The sequence below is a fragment of the Dermochelys coriacea genome, chromosome 22 (assembly GCF_009764565.3).
Source record: "Dermochelys coriacea isolate rDerCor1 chromosome 22, rDerCor1.pri.v4, whole genome shotgun sequence".
In the NCBI taxonomy this organism is placed as follows: domain Eukaryota; kingdom Metazoa; phylum Chordata; order Testudines; family Dermochelyidae; genus Dermochelys; species Dermochelys coriacea.
The window spans coordinates 12,869,900-12,897,868 of record NC_050089.1 but is presented as its reverse complement, the minus strand read 5'-3'; the positions used below and the strand labels follow the sequence as shown (position 1 = coordinate 12,897,868).

At 53.7% G+C, this 27,969-nt stretch overlaps 2 protein-coding genes across 9 annotated transcripts in view; both read left to right on the top strand.

Annotated features, from left to right (window-relative positions):
- ABCG4 (ATP binding cassette subfamily G member 4) overlaps positions 1 to 8,359 on the top strand; it is a 29,523-nt gene extending 21,164 nt beyond the window's left edge. For all 3 annotated transcript variants that reach the window (XM_038380944.2, XM_043500971.1, XM_043500970.1), the window contains one exon: positions 54 to 8,359. In XM_038380944.2, the coding sequence (XP_038236872.1) occupies positions 54 to 279 (226 nt within the window). In that variant the 3' untranslated portion in view covers positions 280 to 8,359. The remainder of the gene's footprint in view (positions 1 to 53) is intronic.
- A 1,993-nt stretch (positions 8,360 to 10,352) lies between these two features.
- Positions 10,353 to 27,924, top strand: NLRX1 (NLR family member X1). Of its 6 annotated transcripts, XM_043500799.1 has the most exons (11): positions 10,472 to 10,677; positions 11,812 to 12,149; positions 12,870 to 12,975; positions 13,778 to 13,911; positions 16,054 to 16,129; positions 17,594 to 17,691; positions 18,328 to 18,944; positions 19,818 to 21,229; positions 23,785 to 23,871; positions 25,463 to 25,714; positions 26,424 to 27,924. In XM_043500799.1, the coding sequence occupies exons 4-11, from the start codon at positions 13,797 to 13,799 to the stop codon at positions 26,740 to 26,742; spliced, it is 2,976 nt and encodes a 991-aa protein (XP_043356734.1). In that variant the 5' UTR covers positions 10,472 to 10,677; positions 11,812 to 12,149; positions 12,870 to 12,975; positions 13,778 to 13,796; the 3' UTR covers positions 26,743 to 27,924. The 6 variants fall into 6 exon arrangements, with proteins under 6 accessions (XP_038236944.1, XP_043356734.1, XP_043356736.1 ...); XM_038381016.2 differs by lacking the exon at positions 11,812 to 12,149 and having other exon boundaries at positions 10,353 to 10,677; XM_038381017.2 differs by lacking the exons at positions 10,472 to 10,677; positions 11,812 to 12,149 and adding an exon at positions 12,381 to 12,618.
- The last annotated feature ends 45 nt before the right edge of the window (positions 27,925 to 27,969 follow it).

Sequence of the window (27,969 nt, the reverse complement as noted above, 5' to 3'; positions counted from 1 at the left end):
GTGTGCAAATCCAGGGTGCAGCTGGCACTAATGTTGCTTGTGCTCCGGCACAGGTATGGCTTCGAGGGTGTCATCCTCACCATCTACGCCATGGAGCGTGAGGACCTGGAGTGCCGGGAGACTCCCTGCCCCTTCCAGAATCCCAGCAGGATCCTCCAGGAGCTGGACGTGGAAGAGGCCAAACTCTACCTGGACTTCATCATCCTGGGCATCTTCTTTCTCATTCTGCGGCTCCTGGCCTACCTGGTCCTCAGGTACAAGGTGAAGTCTGAGAGATAAGGGGGCCATTGGAGCCCGATGCCTTTCCCAGACCTGATCTGCCACAGCATGGACATTCCCAAAGGGACTCTCAGTTTCTGTGGATGTGGGACCACAGGGGAGGCATCGGGGAGGTGGCGGCCAGTCCTGGCTCAGTCGAGAAGGTTTTTTGGGACATCTCGGAACTGTTTTAACCTTTCCACACTCTTCATCGCAAATGTTTTGTACTGTCCTGGAATGCCTCATTCTCTCCCATGGAGCCGCATCATCAGATGGATCTTGGATTCCTTCCTCCACCCTATGCCCCAAACCACCACCTCAGGATACCCACAGAGGCAGCTGTCTTCCAAGCCAGACAAAGAGAGAGCAGCCCGCCAAGAGGCTTTGGGGGAGGGGGTTGTGCTGGTCTGAACCCCGTTTACCTCCCGCAAAGCACAGTTTTGTAGCGCAGTGTGTAGTGCAGTTTTTTAACTTGACTGCGAGTCGATGTCCAGTAGCATGCGTATCCATATTAAGAAGAAATCAGAAGACAACAATAGGCTAAGTGGCAGAAGGCTTTCTTGTTTACCTTTAGCCATAGAGACAGCCAATGCCATAGCCCTGGTCTTTTTCTGTAGACTTGGTTTTTCCTTAAGAAAAAGGGAAAAGACAACCCGGCAGCACTTAGTACAGGAACAAGTACTGTAACTCTGCAGGGATGCGGGTAGATCAGGCCTCTGCATTTAGGATTTGTCAGGGTGTAATATTGGTAGAAACATTTCAATGAAATTTTTTTTAAATGTTTTTTCGGGAGGTGGGAGATTTCCCGCCCCTGCTGGGTTTGCCACCCGGGCCATGCCATGTTGGGCTACTGCATGAGACCCAGGGAATGATGGAGCAAACCTGTCTGGCCATGTTGAAACTGACCAGTTTCTTTGGGAGCTGAGTAAATTGTGAAAAGATAAGGGGCGGATTCTCCATTCTCTTATGCTGGTGTGAATGGGAGGCAGCTGCCCTGAAGCCAGCAGAGTTAGGTTGGGTTAGGGTGACCAGACAGCGAGTGTGAAAAATCGGGATGGGTGGGGCATAATAGGAGCCTATATAAGAAAAAGACCCAAAAATTGGGACTGTCCCTATACAATTGGGACATCTGGTCACCCTAGGCTGGGTTGAGAGGAGGATCTGGCACAGTGATTGACCTCAGTGGAGTTTCTGCTCCCCTGTGAAATCAGAATCAATCCCCAGGGGCCCAATGCTGCAGACCACTTGGGTCTGATTCTCCCAGTTCACCTGCACTTTGCATCATCACTTACACCTGCACAAAAATCCTGCCGAATCAGAGCGGAGGTGTTTTACCCTTGCTTTGCACAAGAGTAAAATGATGACACAAGGTGTGGGGCATTGACGAACCAGCCCCATTGAGATTAGCAGGATGTGGCCCTGAGCAGCACGAAAGGTGCAAAGTAAAGGAGCTCTCCTTTGTGTTTAATAACCCCCAGTCTTGTTACAATGAAGGGAATGACATTTTCATTTGTGGCTGATAATGGGACAATGCCCCTTTTACAGTTTGGCCTTGCAGCTGAAGCCATGAATAGCTGTAGACAAACAAATTTCAAAACCTCCCTGAGCTCCCTAATCAGTAACAGAAAAAGCAGGCCCAGAATTAAAAATCCCCAGTGCGTTTGTGTTCAGCCCAAAACAGTGTTTACCGTGTGTAGCATGTTGTGTACAGAGCATTTTGCAGGGAGACATTTAGCTGGCATCAATCCAGTCACATCAGCTGAAGGTCTCCCCTTGTATGAGCTAATTTATTTCAGTGTACACCTGAAGTGGCAGCTCTGTAAAGCTCTTGGTACTTAAAACATCATCCGTAGCTATAACTGGCAAATAACTTGTAGCAGGGGGAATTTCAGGGGGAGGGGAGAAGAGAAGATGATTTCAGCTGAGATTTGGGAAGAACTGGGAGGCAGAGAGCTGAGCTATTTGAAAACGATTCCTCTCGTCTTTGACATGCCAAGGCTTGAGCTCAATATTCCATGTTTCCCCTGCAGTAGCTGACAAGCCAGTGTCCAAAGCAGAGGGTTTTGCTGTGCTGCTCAAAGCATTTGCAATGCCTGCAATCAAAGCACCTTGCTCTGCTGGGAGCAGGTCAGGTCTTGCATGCTAATCAGAGTCAGGCTTGGTCAGTGTTTGGATGCGAGTGGTGTTGGAGAGTCAATAGGAGCAGTTCTTCCCTTTACAGGCCATACTGAACCTATGGTGCCATTAGGGGGAGCTTGTAGTCAAAGAGGTGTCCTTCAGATGAGCCTTGAAGTCCAGGCCCTACAAACTTTAATCTTGTAGTTTGTTTGTCAATCAGGGGTTAGCCTTGGAGTCCTGGCCAAATTCCAGCTCAGGTTTCCCTTCCCTAAAGTCCTTAGCAGCTGCAATCAGAGACGGGATCCTCCTTTGTTTCTTGCCCTGCGGTGCCATGCAGCATTGCTGCGCTGTGTCAAAGAGCTGCTGTGTTCCACCCCAGAGTGGGCTGCATGTGTGTAGTTTGTCGAGTGCTTTAGGATCATCCCAGGGGAACGGGTGCTCTAGAAATGGAGGCCCCAGAGCCCTGAACTCGGGTGTTTGTAGGGCAGGGAAGGAGGAGCTCAGTTAAGCTCCACATCTGCTCTGTCACTGGTTTGGGGCTTAAACAAGCCACTGCCACTCCCGTGTTTCAGTTCTCATGGAGGAGATGGGGAGGGAGGGGATTAATGCTGTGGGGCTGCCTAGAGCAGGGGTGGGCAAACTGCCTTGGCCCTGCACCGCTTCCAGAAGCAGCCGGCACCACATCCCTATGGCTCTTCCTCCCCACCATCCCCTTGCCCCTCCAGGGAGCCTGCCTTAGCCCCGCTGTGGGGCTCTGCCACCCCGGAGTCACTCAAGGTAAGTGGCACCAGGCCAGAGCCTACACCCCAAACTCCTCCTGAACCCCTCCTGAGTCCCCTGCCACACCCACTCCAGCACCCCAACCCCTTGCCCTGTGACCTCAATGCCTTGCCCTGAGACCCCTCCCAACCCCCTGCCCCAGCCCTACATTCACGGCCCTGCATGCAATTTCCCCACCCAGATGTGGCCCTCGGGCCAAAAAGTTTGCCCACCACTAGCCTAGAGCCCTGATCCTGATAAGGGGCAGTATGTAGAAGTCAGGGGACCCAGGTGTTGGAGGGTGAGACAGTGAGATTACCCAGAGCAATGCGATTCAAGCAGCCTGGGGGCTAACAAGGACCCTCCATCACCACTCGCTCCTCTTTCCTCCTTGCTTTCACTCCTTCCCCTCTCTCTTTCTCATTCCCCTTTTCTCTGTCCCTCACTCCATGGGCACAGGCAGGGAAGGTCCTTGCGTCCGGCCCCTGCTGTCGCTGGGAACCCCATCCTACAGACCCATCCAGAAATATACCAAGCTCCACCTTCAAACTAGTTAGGCTGTTTGTCCTCACAGTTCCTCATGGGAGGCTTGGCTGGTGGTTAGAAACTGTGACACTTTCCCCTTCTCTGCCCTCATCTCTCTTTCCTCCCTTGCTTTCCCTTAGGGCTGGGTTCTAAACTATCCCATCTAACTGTGTCGGCGCTGGGGGCTGCCCTCGTTAACTCTATTAGTACCAAAGCTGTGCGTGGCCCAGCCATGAAGATACACTGCATCCCTAAGATAACCCCCGGGTCGGTCTGTCCCCTCTTGGTGTAGGGAGACCCCCGTGATGGGGTCTGAACTCAGGGTAGGGTCCTGCTCTGCAATAGATTCTCCTCCCGCTCAGCCCTGCAGGAAGCAAGTATGGAGGGACAGAGATGCTGCGAGCCCTCCAGGCCAATGCCCGGTGTAGCAACGTGCTACCTGCACTGTCTCAAGGACGGAACCCATGCCACTTACGCTCAAAACATCCTCCAGTGATCTAAACCCCTCTCCAGCATCATCTTTGCTCAGTAGCGGCCCGAGCTGCTGCCCCTCCCAGAAGAACTAGGGCTGTTTGTGTGGTGTTTATTGGGTCTATCTTGCTGGATGGACTGGACCTGAGTTTCTCACTGCACTGCCTCTGGTGGGGGCAGGTGGTGTGCTGTGGAGACCGGGGGCCATGCAGGAACAAGTAGCTGCTCACCATGGATCTCCAACCCCCTGGAGGATTTTGAGTCCCTGTTCTCCCAGGCTGGAACTTCTCCCCTCCCTTCACCTACACAGGAACGAATGGGGTCCCCGGCCTGAACTGGACCTGGATCTTAGCTGGGGCAGCGGGATCAATGGATGTGGCCTCCATTGCCTGATACAGTTCTTCCCTCCCCACCTGTCTCCGAAAGCTGCGTCCCTCCTGCATCTTGTCTGGTAGTGGGGCCGGGCCATGCTGCAGGAGCACAGCTCAGAGACGGGACCAGTTTGGAGCGTCAGATGGTTCGCAAGGTCTGTTATGGCTTGTGAGCCTCGGTGTGGAACCCTGGCTGCCGAGGTTTGGATTGTGTCTGCCCGGGCTTGATAACCTCTGACCTGCTGGGTGGGGACAAGCATTGCTTACTGACTCCCGAATACAGAGCACAAGGGGTCCCCAGACAGAGCCAGCCAGACTTGCTGAGTGAGCTGTGGGTCAAGGCTGATTGCTGGGCAGAGACTCCTAGGCCCTAATTCCCTGGTAACTAGATAATCCATGACCCCAGGGTGAATATGGAAAGGGAGATGAGAGCAAACCAGCCCCACTGACAAGTCCTGTGTTTGGCCATCAGGGTGGCATGGCCAGGCTGGGTAGCAGAGTCATTGGCTGACCCTGAGGGGACTGAAGAAAGCCGGGGTGTGCTGGCAGGAGAGGGGCTGCTGCCTTGTGCTACCTACAGGGCTCTGGAGCTGTCCAGCCAGCACTTTTCCTCGATTTGTACAGGCTGTCAGCCTCCCGTCCCAGCCGCCCTCCTGTGCACTGTGCCTCACTCAGCCTGCTCTAGCTGGCTTCATTCTCCAGATGGTCAGGTACTGTCCCAAGTTTTACAGATGGGGTGCGGGACCAACCCCTGGCTTGCGGGGTCGGGGGAGAATGGCTGGCTGGGGTGCCCCCTTTCCCATGCCCATGATGGCAGCTGTTCCGAACGGCACTGAACGCACAATGCTGTTGATTGTATGGACTGTGAAAGGGGCACCGGCACGTCAAACCTACCCTATGCCGGATCAATGCAAGGTGGAGAGCTCGTCTCTGGGAGGCCACCTGCCCTCAAGCCCTTTGGTATCGCAGCTGCTGTCAACCAGGGATGGAGGGAGACTGGGCAAGCACCTCCCAGCTGGCTGCTTTAGTGACTGCGCGCCTTTACCCGCACGTCCCAGGGCGTGTGCGAGAGACGGGGCCCATGGTCCAGTATGCGAGATTGTTAATGCTGCTAATGTTCGGAGGTGAGGAAATGCTCTGCCTGTCTGAGTCGGATTAGCAGGGTACTGCTTCATAGGCAGGAGGGATTGCCCCCTCCTCCTGGTGTTAATGGGGGGGGTCACACAGGGATGGCACTGGCAGCAGTCCAGGCAGCGAGCCGCCATGGCCATGCAGCTGGAGGAAGGCCGGTCTGCTCCAACCTGCTTGGAAGTGGAGTCTTCTCTGTGACTTGCTGCCCGAGGCAGCTGTAGACTCCAGCTAAGCTGCTGCTTCAGGTCAGGGACAGCCGTGTCGCCCAGAGGATGCCATCTCCTTCCTTCTCTGCCTGCCTGCCTCCCCATTGCCTACCTCTCCTTGCCCTGGGAAGATGAGGCAGGGGGGCTTTCCCTCCTGTCTCCCCTAGCATCACAGCATGCCAGCCGCACAGGGTGCGGGCTGTGACTTGTGTTTCTCTCGGCAGGATGGGGAGAGGTCAGGCAGTTGTGACCCGCCACTCGCAGTAATAATGCTGACTGTTTATAGATACGTGGCGTGGTGCAATCCTGTCTCTTCCTTCTCCTTCCTTAAATGGGATCAGAAAAAGCAACCAATGGGCCTCCTCCCATGCCGTGGAGTTTGACATGAAATTCCCGTCCGCGTGGGTGTCGGTGGCAGGGCGTGCTCCAAAGAGGGCAGCTGGGCGTGCCAGAGCTTTGTCTGTCACACCATGTTCTTTCACATGGCCCGCTGCTCCTAGGATTGTAACAAGTGACTAAGATGCACTTTAATAGAGCATACTCCTTGGGGCGCTTTGACATTGCCAGTCACTTTGGGGGGCACTAGGTTGCTTCTGGATGCCAATTTGTTTGGCACCAGGACTTGGCACCCCCTCTCTGGGTAGGGAAGTCCTTCCTGCATGTTTCTTTGGGATAATCAGGAGGTGAGTGTTACGGGCGAGGGATGGTTCTCTGCCCCCTCCCTCTCCATTTTCCAGTCCTGTCGCTTCCTGTAATGTTCCCAAATACTGGGTCCCAATGCACCAGTGGGTCACGGGAAGATTTTAGATGGGTCGCCACATCCAGGGCTGGATTAAACCATCACTGGGCCCTAGGTGAACATAACCTTCTCCCTGCCCGGTGCAGAGGGGAGGCCCAGCGGAGGGGGTGGGTGTCGCAGACAAACCTGCCCTGCGCTCACCCCACAAAGGCAGCTCCTGTCGCACAGGTCTGGGCCTGGCTTCCTGCTCTGGGCGTTGTGACTGGTGCACAGGGTCACAGTCGTTGTGACTGGTGCACCAGCTCACAACGCTCGGAATGAGGAGCAGGACCCAGTCCTGTGGGACAGGAGTCACCACTGAGGGAGGGAGTACAGGGCAGACTTGGTCTCCAGCCCCTCCCCCAGGACCTCCCAGCACACAGGGCTGGGATTCGGGTTGTGGTGCCGGGACAGAGGGTGCATAAATGTAATGGTACGTCACCAAAAAAAGAAATTGCATTTGGTGGATCACCCCAGTAAAAAGTCTGGGAACCACTGCTGTAATGCACTTTTAATGGACAGCAAGTCCTTGTTCAGGCTGCTGATTAGGGTTGCGTCCTTTGCAACAAAACCTGAATGACATTATGTGTTTAGCTTCTCTTTAAAACTGCTCCACCCACTGGGAGAGCTACTCCCATCCAAAGGCATGAATTCAACACTTGCAGCTTCTGTCTCCGGGCACTCATGTAAGCACACACACACATACTCTCTGATACAGTCTGGCACACTTGCATGCCCTGATACTCTTATTCACACGTACAAGCGAAGCAGATTCACAATCAAACCACTGGTGCTAAGGCTTGCAAAGGGAAGAGGCTGGGCCATGGGTGGGGTGGGGGCGCATTTCCAGGTCTCCACCTTCCCCTCGAATCAGGCAATAAACGTGTTTTGTTTCGTTCCGTGTGGACAAAGTTTGTGTCATCCAGCCACCAAGTGAGCTCCAGGGCCAGAGAGCGTCACGTGGCTATCTCAACTGTTCCACGTTTCCCATCGATATCTCAACATTGCTGGTGTGTGTGTGTGTTCGTAAGTCTCTTTTCCAGTGTTCTTCATGTTTGTATAACCAGATGGGTTTGTATAGGGAGTGCGTGTGTGTGTGTGTACGTGTGTAGCATAGACAGGTCTGGCCAATAGAATCTGTCATGGGCCACCTAATCATAAGAGGTGTGTCTGTGTAACTGGGACAGCGTCCCACAACCAATGCATTTCAAACCATGGCTAACAGTCACAGTGAGTCTGTTTAAATGGCTTCATGTGCAAACCCTTTGCTACAGCTGCCAGGTGTGACATGCTGTCTGCCAGCATTCAGGACACATTCTGCGATCTCTTTGTTCACTGAAGGTGGCTACGTGGATCCAAATGACCTTGCTATCATTTCCCCAAGCCTGGCCCTCTGCGTATCTTTTCAAAACAAGTGGTGAAAGGGAAGCACATCTCTTCCCAGCCTGAGAGCTCCCCTTGGGAAGCTGGCATGTCTCTTTCCCGATGAGGGTCAGTTCCAGTGAAGAGAATTCTGCTGTCTGCACACACGCACATGCAGGTATAGTCTGCCTGTAGCTCCTGACTTCATGAGGGTGTCTTTGCAGAGACGTTACTAGTTTAATCTCGACCACCATCCAGATTCACAGGGTGACAGGAGTCAGCAGCTAGGCAGACATTTTGCAGTTTAATTCAGTGTTCCTGAGATGCCAGCTGTACTAGTTGGATTTCACACCCTTAATAAAACCTATATTTATACTGTACATGTCAGAATGCCTCTTCCATCTCTGGGGGCCGGAAGGGCATGTGCGCATGCGTGTAGGGGGTCTAGGCAATGAATTTGTTTACCAGTGTGTACATGCTGCTCTGGGAATGTGTGTTTATGTGGGATGGGTGTGGACACGTGGTTTTGAGTGGCTAGGGAAGCAGGCGTGTTTTGCTTTGGGGGTGCAGTTGTGACCTCATGTGTATTGTGTGTAGGGTCAGGGGTATGAGTGTGTGTGTGTGCCCGTGTGGAGTGTGTTGCTTTGTGTGCTGCGGTGCAGGTGCACATGCACTGAGTAGAGCTGTAAGCGTGTGCAGGGGTGCGCGCATGTGAAGGGAGTGAGTGTGGTGGTGAATGTTTAGGGGCGAGAATGCGTGGGGGTCATCTCGGCACTGTGCCTACCCAGGAGTGTGGCTGACGGAGGAGAAACCTCACATGAGCCAGACCCAGCATACGGCTGGGGGTTAACCCTGCTCTGGGGGGTCCAGGTCAGATGCTGTTTAATGACCCATCTTTGTCTTCATTGTGGGGAGTGGGGAGGATGATTACTACAGGCACTTCCCAGGGCAGGATGCAGGAGGTTCTCTCCTGTCCCTGGTAAGACCCAGGGGCTTCTCTCGTCAAGTTGACAAGCAGGTCTCCCGGTTATTTGTTGCCAGTGTAAGTCATTTAGGACTGGAATTCTGCCCTTGCCCAGTGAAAACAGGCACATGAGAGAATGCATACGACACAGGGCTGACACGGCTCCTGTTGGAAGACACTGGGATGGGCATGTCTGCGAGCTCCCCCAGTCAATGCCCCTGCCTCTTTTCCCCATAGCACTTCACCTGGGCCTTGGAGAGCAGGGCCCTGTCCCTAGGCCGCTTCCTTCTGGGAAAGGTTGGGACTGGAGCACCTGGGAGCTTCCCCCATCAAGTGCTCCTTAGTGTTGCTGCAGTAACCATCATCTCTGCAAAGCTCGAGGCACTGGCAGGGATGGCTGTTGCATTTTTACCCTTCTCATTCAGTGCCTGGGCTGACAGGAAAAGCCAGAAAAACTCTGAGTCACCTCCCAGGGCGAATCCTTCCCTAGAAACGGATGGGTGCTTGGGTGCCAAACCCCAAAAGACAGTTGTGCCTGTAATATCAAGGAAGGAAGTGGAGAATGACTCCATCCCACCCATGTTCCTGCCTGCTGGGAGCTGCTCCCTGCAGCTGCAAGAGTGGAACCATGGACTGTAACAGGCGAGTTGCAAAATCCCTCTTAGGACCTTGTCCCCTGACCATATTAACAGTGATGGTCATTGTTATTTATGAATGATGTTATCTTAGCCCCTAGCAGCTATCGTCAGGGATCAGGGCCTCGCTCTGCGCGGTGCTGGATGTACACGACAAAAAGATGGTCCCTGCTTCAAATAGGACTCACCAGTCCTTCCAAACACAGCTAAAATAAAGATTGCCGAGGAGCCATATTTCCTCTCCCTTGTCCTGTCCCCCCACCCCCTGAATCCACCACTTTCAGTTGTCATTGCTCTTTGCGTTAAGCATCTTAACAATTCACCAGCTCCTTGCCTATGTAGGTCTGTAAAACCCAATGCACCTCCTTATGGTGCTGAAGCCATACCAATGATCGCTATGGCCATAGGGAAATAGCAGGAGGGCCTTGCACAGAGCTTGCACTACTGATTAGTGTGGACTTTCGAATTTATACTTAATGACGCCACATAATTTTGTGATGTACCATCAGCCTGCACAGCGCACAGCACAGGTGTGTTAGTAAAGTTGTTTCAGCAAGGACCTGAGCCTGATTCTGCCCTCATTTCTACAGGTGTAAATCTGGAGTGATGCTCCTGAAGCCAATGGCATGAAACTGGCATGCAATCAGAATTGGCCTCTTTGGCCCAGATCCTCCAAGGTGTTTAGGTTCCTAACAGCCATAGATTTCCATTGACTTTGAGGCTCTGGGCCTTTTTGCACCGGAATAACTTTTGCAGTGCTAATGGAGGAGCTGTCTCTTGCTCTCCTCTCCCTCTCCTTCTCTGTGGTTTCACCACCCCAGCTTATTTTTGGCAGCTTTCCCAGCTGTAGGGGCGGTGGGATGGGCCAGAACTGCAGGAAGTTACAGCTGCAAGGAAGCAGCCAGAGAGAAGCTGTCAGAGAGTGAACTAAAGCCACAGAAAGCAAAGGGAGGGACGCTCTCTGGCACGGGGCAATGTTTAACAGCAGCCAGGGATGGCAGAGATACAACTGCATGCAGTGACGGGTGGGGAAGAGCGATTCCAAATGGACCAAGGCTGTGGGACTAACACACGGCAGCTGACTGAGAAAACACTCTAGGTAACTTTTGATCTTCCAGAGTCTCATTTTTCCTCAGTTCCCATTTTCTGAGCCGGCTGAGTCCCTGCTCCCCCTAGTCCCAGCACAGAGCGGCTCAGAAGCCAGAGCCCTGATTTCCTTCATCTCTGGCTTTCTCTGGTGGGCTGGGTTCTGAGCAAGGGGCTGGTTTTTAACGGAAATGACTGCTGTATTTCTGCTCTGGTGGCGGGGACCATGCAAGACAGAATGAGCAGGAAACGGGCTCATCTCTCCTAGGCAATGGCAATGGGGTCTGTGGGGTTCATGGCAGCACGGACCTCTGTGCTGATTCTAGTAGGGCTGCCCTGAGCAGAGGCTGCAGGAGAAAGTCCCCAAGCTGGTGGCTCTGGGACACTGTGATCCAGTTTGGGTTTCACCCCAAACATGCCCCTCCCAGAGAAGCATCCCTGCCCAGCTATTGATAGAAGTAGAACAGCCGGGACCCCAGGCAGTGGGCTTCACAGCACCCTGCCTTTCAAATCCGCTGAGTTACAGGAGCATGGGGACAGCAAAATGTGCCCGTGAAGTAGGGTGGGCATGAAGCACTGGACTCGAAGTCAGGACTCCTGGGTTCTAGTCCCAGCTTTGCTAACAAGTGTCTAGTGGTTACCACAAGGGACTCCAAAGCCAGACCTTCTTGGGTTCTATTTCAGCTCTGTTATGGGCCTGCTCTGTACCTCAGTTTCCCCAGCAGTAAAATGGGGATAATCAATGAGACAGACCCTCCTGCAGAGATGGGTAGATGAAAAGCATCCGAAAGGGCTCGGTGGGTCGTCGCAGCTCTGGCCCTGGTCAAGGGGGCGGCACAGGAGAGCCCAGAGCCCAGGTAGCTTCCCTGGGACCAGAGGTTTCCTGTTGTGTGGTTTGGAAATTCTCAGAGTGCCTGAAGCACCAGCCAGATGAGATGCGAGGCTGAGCAGCTTTGCTTTGTGGGGATTCCAGCCCAGGTAATGACAGGTTGGGGAGGGAAAGACACCCTGCTAGCATGTCACCTGTTAACCCTTCAGTGCCCTCCCTACATCTACCAGTGATCTAATGCCCCCAGACCCAGCCACAACCACAGCACCACTGCTAAACCCGGATGCAACGACTGACTCCCTTTCTCACACGGGGCAGGAGTCTCTGAGCCTTACAGCGCAGATGGAGAAGGACAGGGGCTGGCACCCCTCTCCCAGAACTGACAAGCCTCAGAGGAGGCAATGCCCACAACCTGCTGCCCTGGAGACAGTCAGACATGGCCTGGACCAGAGACTGGTACTAGTCAGTTGAGAGAGGATGAACCAGGTGTTCCCTGGAAAAATATGTTCTTCTGTTCCAGCTGCTCACAAAGATCATGGATTCAGCAATTGGCAGCAGCTGTCTGGGCTGGAAACAAGCTTGTTCCACTTTAAATGTGACTCTTGCTCCAGTTTACTCTTGCCTTAGAGACATTAAACTCCGGCTGCATTCAACAGGTGTGCAGAGCAAGGGGGCCCCACACCTGCTCGGTGGGGATCCATTCAGCCCTGACAAATGTGGATGGCAGCGGCAACCCCACTCCCTAATGTTTTTGGCCCAGACTCTCCAAGGCAACCCCTGGTAGGGCGCTCCCGAGCACTACTCTCTGCAAGGCCTGAAAGCAGCAGGCCAGATTTCAGCTTGACAGCTGGAGTCTCTCTCCCCTGCTGCTTTAAGGGGAGGAGGCTACGGGTTTGCCCTGAGCATGTATCTCATTTCTCCAGCAGAGCAACCAGCATAGGCTGCCAGGCTCAGGATAGAGGGCTCTGTGCCGGCTGCTACTGCCGCACTGGAGAGAGACATGAATGCAGCAGGCGACAGTCTCCTCAGTGAGCCCCTGGGATCTATCCGGTAGAGAAGGTCACCGGCCTGTCCTTCCCCTGACTGCCACTGACAGGCCAAGGGGAAAAGCCTGTAACCACTCAGGTATTTGGAGGGCGGAGGGCATAAGGGAGAGAGGATGGATCTTTCTCTCCTCTAACACTACAGAGCTACCAATAGGGTGACCAGATGTCCTGATTTTATAGGGACAGTCCCAATTTTTGGGTCTTTTTCTTTTACAGGCTCCTATTACCCTCCACCCCCTGTCCCGATTTTTCACATTTGCTGTCTGGTCACCCTCGCTGCCAACACTCCCCATGTCAGCGGGACTCTCACCTTTGATCTCTTTCTTAAAGACCCTGCCTCTGGAGTCACCTGGTTGTGGGAGACTCTCTAAACAGCACCAGCCAAAGTAAATGTGAAGCCTCTCATCAGGGGAGAGAAGTCTGGATCCCCAAGAAGGTAAAGAAAGACTCAAATATCATTATTGAATAAGTAGTGCGATCTTTAGGTGGGGAGGGCCTGACTCACAATTTTGAAAGGAGGGGGTGACACTGCTCCTTCACCTCCTGCTCTGTCGCTTTCTTCCCCTTTCTCTAAATTAACTGAATGAGAACAGCTGCAGCTCTGCGCTCAGGTGATTGGTTAAGACCCTAATGTGCTTAGAACTATTGTTTTGCCTGACCCGAGACCCTCCTTTGCCTGTACTCAGGTGGCGAAAGATTCCCACCAGTACAATGGGCTTGATTCTTCCCTTGCTCACATCAGTTCCCTGTGATAATCCATTTAAACTGGTGTGAGAAGAGACTGAGGCCCCAAAAGTGCAGAAAAGCTGCAGGGCACCAGCTAATCACTACAGAGGTCGGGAAGGGGATCTCGCCAGTGCTGCAGACAGGGTAGAAGACTGAGCGGATGGCCTGATACTATGGGTTTGCATAGGGGAGAGCTGTCTTGAGCTGTCTCCTTCCCCTCTCTGCTCCAAGATCTCTAATCTCTCTGCTTGGTGGGGAGAGCACTGTTTACGCTTGCCCCTTGGTGTGAGAGCCCAAGGAGGAAGGGTGCATGAAGCAAGCTTTGGGCTTCTGCTCATGCAAGATAATGCTGGTTCCTTAGCCCTCAGGTGTGTCCTGGAGTAGGCTGGGCTTTGTTAACCTGGCCCTCACAGCACACAGCTCAGTGATGGGACTGAGGACCCCAGTCTGTCCAGCTGGGGCACCGCAGTGGGGTGGTCCACCTCCCCAAGTGATCGCTCTCTGCATTTCAGCTGAAGCAAGTCCCCTGCCATGCAGTGCCCAAGATGTCTGCCCCAGGCTGGGACCCGCTGGAGCAGGATCCAGGGACCCAAGCTCGGAGGCCGAGAGATTATGCACATGCTGCTGTCCCCCAGCTCTGCACCAGGTAAGCAGCCGTTGGAACTGGCTGAGGTGAGAAGCCTCTTTCCTGGCTTTCCCCAGAGTCTAATCCCTTTGGAGTGAAATTTGCAGCTCCCTGTTATGGCTGCAGGTGGAATCACTGGATTCTACCTTCTGGGGCAGCATGATCTTATGATGGGCAGGGGAGTCAGGATGCCTGGGTTCTGTTCCTGGCTCTGAGAGGGTGCGAGGGTCTAGAGACTACAGCAAGGGGCTGGGAGCCCAGTTCTACTCCTGGCGCTGCCCCGACTCACCTGGTGACCACGGCCATATCACAGCCATGTCCTGTGTGTGAATTCCCCACTGATGAAATTGCATTAAGACAAAAGCACCGTGGGTCTAAGGTTGGGTGCTGGGTTCTGGGGGCTTGGGATGGCACCAGTTCTGCCTGGGCCCAGATCACACTGCAGCCAGTCTGTGCTGCTTTATCAGAGGAGACTTGCTGGCCTAGTTATGTCACTTCTAATTGCATCGTTACTGGCGGGAAGGTGGTGTTCGTGTGAAGTGTTTCCTTCTAGTTTACATAGAGGCAGTGCAGGGCAGGGGTCTGAGAGACAGACCTCCTGGGTTCTATTCCCAGCTGTGCCACTGACTCACTGGGTGACTTTGAGCAAGTCACTTGACTACTTTGTGCCTCAGTTTCTCCATCTGTAAAATGGAGTTAATGGTACTGACCTCCTTAGTGAAGTGCTTTGAGTGGATGGATAGTGCTAGAGAAGGGAAAAACATTGGGGCAATAAGTGGAAAATCCAGTCCTGAGTGGATGACTTGGGGGAGATATTCCCACATGCCCTGGCACCAGGAGGCAGAGATCTCAGTGCAGAATTCTGTGGGAGGTTATTTGCAGGTCAGGCTGTGCCACTGCTGGGAAGAATTTCCTGGCTCATGTGATGGGGTGCCCTTGATGCTTGCTCATAACTTAGCACTTATAAAGAGCCTGCTTTTTACAGGTGCTGAGCACCTACAGCTACCACTGGAATCAGCAGGATCTGCACCAAAGCAGGCCCAGGGTCTGCAAAGCATCGCATCCTGTATTAACAAGAGTGTCCTAAGTAAGATACGGGATGTCATTGTCCCACTTTGCTTGGCTCTGGTGAGGCCCCAGCTGGAGTACCCGCGGCCAGTTCTGGGGCCACGCTTTAGGAAAGATGTGGAGAAATAGGAGAGAGTCCAGAGAAGAGCAACAAAAATGCTCAAAGTTTGGAAAATCTGATCTCTGAGAAAAAATTGAAAGACTTGGGTATGTTTAGTGAAGAGAAGGCTGAGGGGGCACCAGATAAGTCTGCCAATACTTAAAAGGTTGTTATAAAGAGGAGGGCGATCAGTTGTTCTCCTTGTCCATCGAGCGCAGGACAACAAGGACTCAGTTAAGTTTGCAACAAGGGAGAGTTAGGTTGGATATTGGGAAAAACTTTCTGTCTCTCTAAGGATAGTTGAGTACTGGCACAGGTTACCTCGGGAGGTTGGGGAGTCCCTGTCATTGGACGGTTTTAAGTGCAGGGTAGACAAACACCTTTTAGGGATGGTCTAGGTTTACTTGGTCCTGCCTTAGCACAGGTGGTTGGACTAGCTGACCTCTCGAGGTCACTTCCAGCCTGACATTTCTATGATTTCTGTGATATTAGCTAATTGATCCCCACAACCCCCTGGGAGGGGGGGAGAGGGGTATTGTCCCTCACAGGGAGGCACAGACAGGGGAAACACCAAGGCCAGAGAGTAAGATAGTGGCAGAGACAGGATTTGAATAGTGGAGCTCCCCTGTCTCCCAAGCCTGTGCTCTGAACATGAGCCCATGACTCTGCAGGCAGAGGTCTCCCAGGGGCTCGAATCTGGCATCACTGCCTTAGCATCCTGTTCCCTGGCCGTGCACAGATGCACACTACGTGGAGCATGGTCCGGTCCGGGCCGCATGGATCCAGAGCCCTGGGGAAGGTGCACAGAACATCCTGGCTGTCTGAGCCTCCACTGCTGCTGGAGCAAGGCTCCTTCCTTCACTTTCTCAGAATGCAGAGGAGGAAGGGCGCTGAGGGGGAGCCGGTACCCTGGGGAGTGGGTGGCAGCCGACGGGCACCATCCTATATCTTTCTCAATCCTGCTCTCTCTGACCTCCGGCATTCCTTCCTTCCAGGTGCCAGGAGCAGCTTCATCCTCGGAAGGATACTTCACCCAGCTGGCAGGCTGTGCTCCAAAATGCCCCCCCGCAGGTAGGGCCTGGAGCGCCTGCGGAAGCTGGCAGGGGCATGAAGTAAAGGGGACCTGAGTGCAAGGGGTGGGTGGCTAAGGTAGCTCCCCTCACACAAAGCAATTGGTCTAATTTGTCAGCGTGGGTGTTAAAGTTAATTGTGATCCTACCCTAGGATGCATGGCTTTGGTGGGGGGAGGCTGCTGAGGCCCTCTCAGCTGGGCTCTTCCTGATCTTTCAGAGGGACTAGCTCACTTGGGAGGCTGGGAACAGGCTAAGGAGCCTGTCACCCCTAGGCCACCCATTCAAACCCACCCCAGCTGATGACAGAAAGTTATGTGTGGGGAGCTGTTCAGCTTAGAAAAGAGACAACTGAGGGGGGAGATGATCAAGGTCTAGGAAATCATGACTGGTGTGGAGAAAGTGCATAAGGAAGTGTTATTTACTCCTTCACATGACACAAGCAGAGGTCACCCAATGCACTTAATAGGCAGCAGGTTTAAAACAACAATAGGAAGGACTATTTCACGCAACGCAGTTAGCCTGTGGAATTCATTGCCAGGGGATGTTGTGCAGGTCAGTAGTATAACTGGGTTCAAAAAAGAACTAGATAAGTTCATGGAGGGTAGGTCCATCAATGGCTATTAGTCAAGATTGTCAGGGATGCAACCCCATGCTCTGGGTGTCCCTACACCTCTGACGGCCAGAAGTTGGGAGTGGACGACAGGGGATGGCTCACTCGATAATTGCCCTTTTCTGTTCATCTCCTCTCAAGCATCTGGCCCCAGCTACTGTTGGTGACAGGACACTGGGCCATTCTTATATAAGGTGGCTTGTTGCTATTTGATGGCCCTTATGAAATGAGTTTGGCCTCCGCCCAGTTCCCAGTGGGCAAGTATTCACATAACAAACAGCCCCTGGCACTAACAGGCCCCCTTGTTCTCTGGCTCAGAGGAGAGATCAAAGCCTGAGTGCAGACTGAACTCTTGAATGGGTCCCTCAACGGCAGGCCTGAGACAGATGGGTTGGGGGGAGCTTGCCTGGCTCCTGCTGGAGCCAGACCTGGTCTCAGGATAAAGTGGGCACATTTTGCAGCTCAGAGTTCAAACAAGGGGAGGTTCTCTTTGGGCTGAGTTGGAAGAAGCAGGTCCTGGTTTGTTGTCCTCAGGTTCCCCATTTCCCACAATGCTCCTGGAGCTGATATGGGTCCTACTGCAGTTGTGCTTTCCCCAGTTTGTCTTGCACCACTGTGTTTGCACACAAGCTGCTCCCCTCCTTCGTTTCGGAAGCGTTTTGTCAATGGCAGGGAGGCAGTTTCCCTGTGGCCGGGGCTGAGGGGTTGGCTGGTGAGCTAACCATGTCTTTGGCTGTGATGTCCAGGTTCACTCAAGCTGCAGCCTGCCCCAGCTCTGGGCCATTGGGACAGACTCTGCTGTCCCACTCTGGGCTTTGCTCTCTCAACAATTCCCTGCCTGCTTCCTTGCAGGAGCTTTGCTCGCTACCAAGGAGGATTCCAGGAGAGTGCGTCTCAGCCAAGCTCCGCCCGGCCTGGCCAGATGGCCCTGAGGAACGTGGTCTCTTCTGGTAAGGCCCCGTGCTTCTGCCATACTCTAGGAGCCCATCACAGAGGGGCAGTGCTGAGGTGGTAGCGTGTGTTCAGGACGGGGAGTCAGGTGAGCAGGCTGGGATGCAGTCACTGACCCGGGTGAGATGCCGTGGTTAAAAAAAGAGACAGAGTGACAGGACTCCTGGGTTCTATTCCCTATTCTGTCGCTGACTCGCTGCGGGGCCCTGGAGCCAGTGGGATCCTCACCCTGTGTGAAATAGGGAGTGTTACCCTGCCCCTCCAACCCTTCGTAGTGTGCTGGGGGGTCTTTAGATGAGGAAATGTTACCTCTGTACAAAGCAATGTTAACGGCACCTTCTTGGCAGGTCAGGTTGGGCTGTGGACAGCCCCAGCACTGGAGCGCTGGGTGGGAGAGCACAGTGCTATGGCACCCTGCTGGTGCATGAGCGCTGCTCCAATACAGGAATGAAGGGGGTAGCTAGCTGGATCTGGGGGTTCCTGGGCTTCGTTAGTGCTTGGAGTAGCTGGTGCCTGGGACTGCACTGAGGGACCCTAGTGCTGGGGGTACTGGAGGGGCTCCTGCAATTGGGAAACTTGAGACAACCTCCCCTCCCGTATTTGTGAGCTTCTCTCTACTCCCCCCTACTCCTCAGAATCCATTCAGAAGCACCGAAAGAGCCTGTCTGACTGGTTCAGCCACCAGCCCAATGAGGAGAGACAGTTTGGCCCATCCTTCTCACTGGACACCATCCACGTGGACCCGGTCATCAGGGAGAGCTCCCTGGAGGAGATCTTGAAGCCCTCGCCTGACCTGACCATCCTGAACCAGTTCCAGTCCCCTTGTAGCCGGACCATCGGCCTCCAGAACCTGTTCGACGCGGACGCCTGCGGGCAGCAGGTGAAGAATGTGGTGTTGTATGGCACAGTAGGCACTGGGAAGAGCACCCTCATCAAAAAGATGGTGGTGGACTGGTGCCATGGGCGCCTGCCCCGCTTCGAGTTGGTCGTCCCCTTCTCCTGCGAGGACCTGTCCCAGAGCAACGTGCCTGTCTCGCTACGGCGCCTCATCACCAAAAAGTACCTGCACCTCAAGGAGGTGGTGCCGCTGCTGGGTTCCATCAACCTCAAGGTGCTCGTTATCCTCAATGGCCTGGAGCGGCTTAACTTGGACTTCCGGCTGTCTGGCACCGAGCTCTGCTGTGACCCTAATGAGGCCATGCCTCCCTCCGCCATTGTGGTCAATCTGCTGAGGAAGTACCTGCTGCCGGAGGTTGGTATTCCTCCCCACCAGGTGCTGTGAGCCTGTGGGGGACTGCAGGTAGAAACGGGGATCCCTGGAGCATTACCCAAAACCCACTCCTTGGTGAGGCCTCTACTGGCCCTGACTGGCTGGTAAAAGGCACAGCAAGGAGCTTCCTCACACCCCCTGTGCTGGAAGGACACCCCCGCCCCTCATGGCCCTTAGGAGGGAGAGGGGAGTCCAGTCTTCATGGCTCATTCAGTCTTTGGCCTCCCTGCACAGGCTGGGAATAAAGAGGCCCATCCGTGCCAGCTGGGAGGGTGATTTCTTGACAACCTGCAGTTATCGGTGTAATAGCAAATGCAACCCCTAGGTGGTTCCTGACCCGAAGAACGGACAGCCTAAATTGAAGGTGGCAAATCCAGAAGGCAAGGGGGAATGGCTGCCGGCGGAGGGGTGAGGTGAATGAATGGAGGGGGTTGCTAAGGTGGCACGACATGCCTCATCTTAGTACCAACGGTTCTGACCTGTTGTGCCATCAGTACAGGCTGTGGCGTGAGGGATTTGTAGGAAAAGGCAACGTATGGGAGTCCATCAACCAGACTGAGATCCCCCAAGCTCCCCTCACACCCAGCCTCAGATAGTGATGATGTTAAATCACTGCTGTCCTGGGCTGGATGTGAACTGGCAGCCTTGAGGTAATCATCACCTTAATCCCATCCAGTCCTTGCCCTTCCTCCTCAAGTCATTTCGTCATATAGGGCCTGACCGAAGGCACTCTGACACCGGTGAGAGGTTTCTCATTGAGGTCAGTGAGCTCTGGATCAGGCCAGTAATAGTTTGACAGAGAAAGAGAGGGACTGCATTAAATCCCAGCTTTGTGCATCTCTGCTCTGGTTGCAGGCCAGCATCATTGTCACCACGCGCCCATCTGCCCTGCGCCGGATCCCCAGCAAGTACGTGGGCCGCTACGCCGAGATCTGTGGCTTCTCTGACACCAATCTCCAGAAGCAGTACTTCCAGATGCGCCTGAGCCAGCCTGGCTGCAACGGCAGCGGGAGCAGCAGCAACTCGGACGAGTGGGACAACCTGGTGGAGATGCTTTCAAGGAATCTGGAGCACCACAACCAGATCGCGGCTGCTTGCTTCCTGCCCTCTTACTGCTGGCTGGTCTGCACCACCCTGCACTTCCTCTACTTCACCAAGTCGGTGCCTCCCAGCCAGACCTTGACGGGTATCTACACCAGCTTCCTGTGGCTCAACTTCAGCGGGGAGATCCTGGACAGCATCGACCCCACCAACGTCTCCATGATGAAATACGTAGCCAAGACGGTGGGCAAGCTGGCCCATGAAGGGGTGATTTCCCGCCGGACCTGCTTCTCGGATGAAGACCTGCAGAAATGCTTCGAGGTGGAGATGAAGACGGAGGGTGAGCTTAACCTCCTCAATGTCTTCCGCACTGACGTCTTCCGCTTCTTCCTCACGCCCTGCGTCCAGCCGGGCAAGGAGCACACCTTCGTCTTCACCATCCCTGCCATGCAGGAGTACCTGGCAGCCCTCTACGTGATGCTGGGCGAGAAGAAGACCCTGGCACAGCGGGTGGGGAAGGAGGTGTCCGAGGTCATTGGCAAGGTAAGCGAGGACGTGACTCTGGTGCTAAGCATCATCTCCAAGGTCCTCCCCCTGCGCATCCTGCCACTGCTCTTCAGCCTACTCAAGATGTTCCCCCGCTTCTTCAACCGGCTCAGTGGCAAGGACCGCGACACCATTGCCCACACCATGGCAGTGGAGATGTTCAAGGAAGAGGACTACTTCAACGATGATGTGCTAGACCAGATCAACTCCAGCATCTTGGGGGTGGAGGGCCCCCGGCACCACCCTGACGAGGCACTGGATGACGAAGTCTTTGAGCTCTTCCCCATCTTTATGGGCGGGCTCCTGTCACGCCGCAACCGGGCCCTCCTGGAGCAGCTTGGCTGCTCCATCAAGAACCTGGCAGCCTTTGAGATTGCCAACGCTATGAAGAAGACCATGATCAGGAACAGCCGTAAGTGGCTGCCCCCGTCCGAACTGATGGACTACCTCATCTTCCTGCATGAGTTCCAGAATGAGCGCTTCACGGCTGAGGCTATCCGCTCCCTCAGGGCGATCAACCTCTCCTCCATCAAGATGACCCCACTCAAGTGCTCCATCTTGGCATCTGTCATGGGCACCACCAGCCATGAGGTGGAGGAGCTTAACCTGAGCTCATGCCATCTTGATGTCAACAGCCTGAGAACTCTTTTCCCTGTCCTGCTACGGTGCCAGAAGCTCCAGTGAGTGCCTCTTTCTCTGATTCTGCCTGGGGTCTAGGTCATCCATTTATATCTGGGGATGCCTTGATTGTACTCCCATCAGCAGCTTGCCTGGAGCCTGAGAGCTGCGTACAATGGTGTAAACCAGCGGTTCTCAAAACTGTGGGTCAGGACCCCAAAATTGGTCATGACTCTGTTTTAATGGGGTTGCCAGGGCTGGCATTAGACTTGCTGGGGCCTAGGGCTGAAGCCAAAAGTCCGAGCCCCAGGGATTAAGCTCTCAAGCTTCAGCTTCACATTCCCCCAGGGGGGCAGGGCTCGGACTGCAGCTTTGGGCCCCCTTGCCTAGGGCGGAAGGGCTTGGGTTTCTGTTCCCCTTCCCGGGGTCATGGAGTAATTTTTGTTGTCAGAAAGGGGTCGCGGTGCAATGAAGTTTGAGAAATCTGGTGTAAAGAGTTGCTGCCTTTGTCTGTTTTAAATACAAAGATACAGACCATGGAGACTATAAATCAGTGTACAATGCTCCTTGATCTAAGCAGCCATGCTAGATTATTGCATGCTGGGACTAGTAGTCTCAATGGATAGCAACTCTTTATAGATGATGGGTCCTGTATAGAACTCTGTGGGCTGCTGTTCGGCTGTTCTTTGAACCGTGCTTGGCATCAAGGCTCTTCTAGTGGTTTTCATCTCCGTATTTCAGCTGTCAGTTCCCAAATCCCTGTTGCTTTTCAGGGCCCTTGCTTTTGTGGAATTCTATCTAAAGGCACCACAAATCCATTCAAATAATTTTTAGATTATATTGCCAGCTCTGCTAACTTTTTATTAAAGAAACGGAGGGGGGAGAGAGAGGGAGAATTTACTTTAGATCAGGGTTAAGATCATTAGAGTATCTTGGTCCTACTGTCTCACTTGGTACCAGAGCAATAACATAAGAATGGCCATACTGGGTCAGACCAAAGGTCCATCTAGCCCAGTATCCTGTCTTCCAACTGTGGCTAATGCAAAGGTGTTCCAGAGGGAATGAACAGAACAGGTAATCATCAAGTGATCCATTCCCTGTATGATATATTCCATCTCTACTCTGTGCAGGGTCTTTGGTACACATTGACTCTCCATAAGTTTTGTGGAGTTGAATGATATCAGAGAGAGAAACTAAGACCTAGGGACAAGGGGGCCACGAGATGCTTCCAGATTGGGTTTGGAATGTGATGGAGATTTGAACAAGATGGAAAGATGCAATGTGGAGGAGGGGTACTATTCCAGACAATGGCAGCTGCAGAGCAGAAGGTTCTTGCACCAGCTCTGTGAAGATGATGCGGAGGGACAGAGGAGATTGTTGGTGTGGGAATGGGATGTTAGATAAGATCTGTGAGATAGCTACAATGACACCACAGTGGGTTGTCAAATGGAGAAGGGGCAGTTTTGAACTGGATATTGAAGTGATTGGGGAAAGCAGTCAATTGCATTTTTTTAAAATATGGCCTGTTCAGAAATTTGCACCCCTCTGATTGTTTTCCCCCTCCATGGATCCTGTCTTGCTGCAGAAAAGGTGGAATCTAGAGCTGGAAAAGACCTATTTAGTCCAGGTCCTGGCCAGTTGCAAGACTCTCTTCTTGTCACTTTGCTCCTGTTTTGTCCTGGTCTCGTTTTTTAAATATGCCTGGTATTGCAATCTCACCTTCTACCAGAAGGCGGCAAGCTGCAGTCAGGAAAGAAAGAGGGGAAAGAAAATACAGCGGGTCTGAAAAAAATGTCCCATCCCTTTGGCCAGAGAAGAATCAATACAAAGATAATCAGGGAGGGAATCCATGGTAGATCCTTCTCTCTCTCTCTCTCCTCCAACATCTGAATTTCCCTTCCTGCTCGGGACCGTTCTCCCAGGTACATCTCTCTGGGATTCTGTCCAAGAGCTTGTGCCATTTAGTCTTCTGGCTGGTACTGCCCCTCTTCTGGTCTGTGCATGAAAATGGGGAGCATTTTCTCCCTGTTTGGGAAAAAATACTGTATCTTCCTAGCAGAGGTGATGACTGCCTTATGTCTGACCCATAGCTCGGTGGCGCCTGCCAGGAGTAATACTGAGCATTTACATAGCACCCTTTAATGGCTTCACAGACACTAATTGGATAAGCCTGACATTCCCAGGACTGTGGGGGAGGGAGGTCAGTGTTGTTAATACTGATGGGGAAGGGACTCCCCCAAGGTTGCATACTGGCAGAGCAGGGAACAACCCCAAGAGTCCAGTTCTGTGCTTTTGGCCACAAGACGCAGGCTGCCTCTCCCATTGGGTTGCCTCAGGAGAGACCTCACCCCTTGTGGTTCTCAATTCCTAGCCCTGGGGTGCCTGGCAGGCTAGGAGAGGTGGAGGGGCCGTTAATGGGCAGGTGGGTGTGAGTCACATTGCAATAGGTGCACCTACATGCCCTCCATGTAGGGCAATATCCTCTACTCCGCCCTCTAGGCCCAGAGTGCGGTACTCCTACAGCAGGGGCATGTGTGGGCAGGGGCTGAGTGTTGGTCCCATAACATGAAGGGTTGACTAGTGCCACTGCTGACCTCTTGCTCTCGCCCTGTCTCAGTTTGCATCTCAACAGCTTGGGCCCTGAAGCCTGCAGGGAGATCCGGGACCTGCTGCTGCATGACAAGTGTGTGGTGAGCATGCTGCGGTGAGTGTGCTCAGGAAACCAAGAGCCTGCCCCCCGGAGCAGGACTCTCTCTGAGACCTACCCCTACTGGTGAGGTCACTTCCTTAGTATGTTCGGCTGACCTGTGGTCATGGCTTTCTGGATCTCCTGGTCAGGAGTTCAAGCCGCATGGTGGGCCCCGCTGTTACTGGCCTGAGTCTGAGGGATCCTGGAGAGGGGAGGTATTAGAGGGTAAGCAAATGGCTGAGAGGAAAGGCTGGGGGCAGAGCCTGCTGGTTGTTACTTTGGCCCTTACTAAGCAGGCTCGACGCTCAGCTCAGGGCCAGCTGAAGCCGCTGGTCCCCATGGTCTGTATATTGGGCAGGATCCTTTAAAGTGCTGCCAGAGGTGCCTGAACCAGCTTGGACCTAGCTTTGCCAAAGGGGCCTGGATCAAGAGGGTTTTCCGGGCACCTGGCCATGGAGGCAATATCTGGTGTGCTCCATCGTCTTTCCGTTTTCCCTTTCACACTCTTTGCTGCAGCCCTTCCCTTCCCGGCTCTGCAGCCCTACTCAGCCTGCGGTTCTCTCTAACATGGGTTCAGGCAGATCTGAAGCTCCCTGCAGCACCATGGCAGGGCTGGGAGGAGCTGACTGCCAGGCCAAAGCTGTGCAGGACTACAGAACACTGCTTGATTCAAACATCTTTCCGACATTGCTAGAGGAGCGTGGTGTCAGTTCTATGGGGTGGGTGAAGGGATTATGAGGGAAATGTATCCAGAGCTGAAGAAGGCGTTTGAGGGAAGAATGGGGGGAGGTTTCCTATTACGCAGGAGCACAGAAAGAAACCTGTGACGTGCCCCCGCCAAGGCTGCAATAAAGGGAAAGCTAGGACTAACTGAAAACTTTCCATCAAATCCATTTTTCAACAGAAAATTGGGTTTTCAGCTAGATGAAGTATTTTGCGAAAAGTGTTCACTTTCCATAGAAAATTATAGTGATTTGCTTTTAAACTGAACAATCATATCTCCAAACCCCAAAATATTCCAATTTCAACAAGCTGCTATGGTGCCTCGTGGCAGCTGTAGTTCAATTGCTTCATGTCCCCATTCTTGTCTATACACCAGGCTCCTCAGCTGGACTACATCTCCCATGATGCATCATGGCCAGGGACTCCCATGAAGTACTGCCTCCCACTCCAAAATGGGAAACTATACTGCATCATGGGAGATGTAGTCCAACCAGGGAGCCCAGCTTATAGTGGAGAATGGAAGCATGAGGCACCTGAACTACAACTCCCACGAGGAACTGCAGCAGTATTTCCAAATTGAAATATTTTGGTAATCAAATTTCTGCCCAAAATCAAAAAATTTCCAATGAAAATTTATACAAAACTTTTTTTTTTAAATGCTGAAATTATCTGTGGTGGGGGGAAAACTCTTTTTTTATTTTATTTTTTCCTAACCAGCTCTAAGGGGGACAAGCTATTCTCTTCCCAGAGCCCTCTGTCACCCCACGTCCTGCAGCACTAAGGTATGAGCAGTAAACACCCCACTAGTCAGTGCCTGTTGGGATGGCAGCCCCATTTCCTGGCTACCCCCATTCCCTCTGTGACCTTCCTGTGTTGTTTTCAGACTCTCAGACAACCCGGTGACTGAGCAGGGGGCCAAGTACTTGGCTGAAGCCATCGCAGGCAACCGCTCCCTGACACACCTGTCCCTGCTGCACACCTCCTTGGGGAACCAGGGCGTGGAAGTGATCACTCAGCACCTCGCCCAGAACCAGCACCTAAAGGAGCTCAACGTGGGCTACAATTCGGTGACAGACAAGGCAGCCCTGGAGCTGGTGGAGGTGGCTAAGAGGCATGCGACACTGAAGGAAGTGCAGTGAGTCTCCAAGTCCCTTCCCCTCACCACACAGCCAGCTCAATGTCTTCCCTGCCCCATCCGTGACCCCAGACCAGGGAGCCCCAGCTCAAGCATCCAGCCCGGCATCCCCTTTATGGGCACCAGCTTCCCTCCTTGGCAGCACTCCCAGCCCACAAGACCTGGCCCCTCTCCCTCTGGGTGCTCCCCCCACCCCATATCAGCTCCTTGCTGGTGGCTGCTCTAGCACTTGCTCCTTGTCAACGGCGGCTGAGCTTGTCACTCAATGGCCAACCCCTCATGGCTACTAGAGTCCTTGTCTCTCATTGGTCACTGTGCCTCCACTCGTCTCTCATAGGCCACTACTCCCCTGAGCCATAGCTCATGCTTCTCTCCGATTGGTCACTGTGCCTGTGCTTTGCTTTAGTGGCTTCTGCCCCATATGGCTGCATGAGTGCTTGTCCCTTATTGGTCACTGCCTTGTCCCATGCTTGTCTCTCACTGGCCACTACCTCATGTGGCTACTTGAGTCCTTGTCCCTCATTGGCCACCATTCATCCACTCGTTTCCCATTGGCTGCGGCTCCTCTCTGAGCCTGCACTCATTGGCTACTGCCCTTTGGGGCTGTTCCTGTCCTTTCATTTCACTGGCCACTGCCCCCCATGCTCCTCTCTCATTGGTCACCAAGGGATGCCTGATGCCCCCGTAACCCTGCTTCTCCCTTCCCCAGCCTGTATTTCAACGACATCAGTGAGGAGGGCAAGTGGGCCCTGCATGCGCTGCGTAGGGACCGCGACGGCGTCCAGGTGCTGGTGTTCCTCACTGTGGGCACCAACGTCTCCGACTACTGGGCCTTCATCCTGAGCGTGGTGAAGAAGAACCTACCCAACTGGGACCGCGAGCGGGTCCAGCAGCACCTCAGCCTGCTGCTGCAGGACCTGGAGTGCAGCCGCCGGCAGACCGGCAACCCCTGGAAGAAGGCCAAGTTCCTGCGGGTGGAGAACGAGGTCAAGAAGATGCTGGTTAAAATCCAGCAGGGAATCCTCTAACACCCCCCCACACACCTCTCCCATGGGCCTGCACCGGCAGGATGGGAGGATGCAATGGACATAAGGACTTAACAGGGTCCGAGGGAGTAACTCTGTTAACCATTTCACCACCACCACCACCCCAAGAGCAGGGTTCGCTTGGGTGGCTGGGACCAGATAGTTACTTGCGGCACCATAGGGTGTGGGGGTCCTATCAGGAGAAGCCCCAGTGCCAGGATAGCAGGAGGCACTATTTTAGGCCTGGAGTGAGGTGTGTTGGCAACGCTGGGCAGTAGAAAAGGAGGAGGCGGGGTGTGGTCAAAGCAGCTGGTCAGAGGGTGGGGAGGGGGAAGCTTGCACAGCATTGGCCCTGGCCTTAGAGGACACCGTCGCTCCCTCACTTGGATCCCATCTGCACAGCCACAGCCACACGTACCTCAGGGACATGCCCAGTGCTAGGGTTCACTGAGCTATTTCCCAAGCAGCTCCTGGCCTTCCTTCCTGGAGTGCACTGAGCCATGAACCCCACACTCTCACGTGCTGTCTCTGAGCGATGCTCAAGTAGAACTGCAGTGAAACCGCAACACCAGGAGCCTTGAGCCTCCATGGAAGGAGCCACGGAGCATTGCCCCTTGGGAGCTGCCCTGTGCCTCCATCTGGGAACCCCTCTGCCATTCCCAGACAGCAAGTGGCCATTGCCAAAGCTGGTGAGACCCTGGCTCTGCTCCCAGGGAGCTACTTTTATTCCAAGGGAGGGGGGACTAAAGCCTGAAATCCGCGAGGGCTGAGAATGGTGCGGCCATTGGTCATGCCAAGTACAGGACAGGTTTGCATGGCAAGACTCTTAAGGGCACCAGAGGGCTGAGAGCCAGCTGATCAACCAAGGGCCCGAGTCTCCTGGATCTTGTGGAGTCCTTTCTTCTAGGGCCCAGTGGCTACCGAATGCTCCCATTCTGATCTGGGAGCATTTGACACCACCGTGCGCTGGTTTCAATGACAGAGCAAGGGAATCGGGCCCTGGGAATCCATCCTGGGGGGGGGAGAGTTGTGTGGACTGGGGCAGCGTGAGGCCCAATGGGGGAGAGCAGGCTGAAGGGCAGAGCAGCTCTGGAGGTTGTTCCCCATATTGGACGCTGTTGTGCAGTTCTATGTATCATTGAAACTAAACCTCTTTTGTTTCCACAAACGTGAGTTGTTATCAAACTGGTCTGTTCTTCTGTGGCCAGAGCCTTCCCAAACTGATGCCAC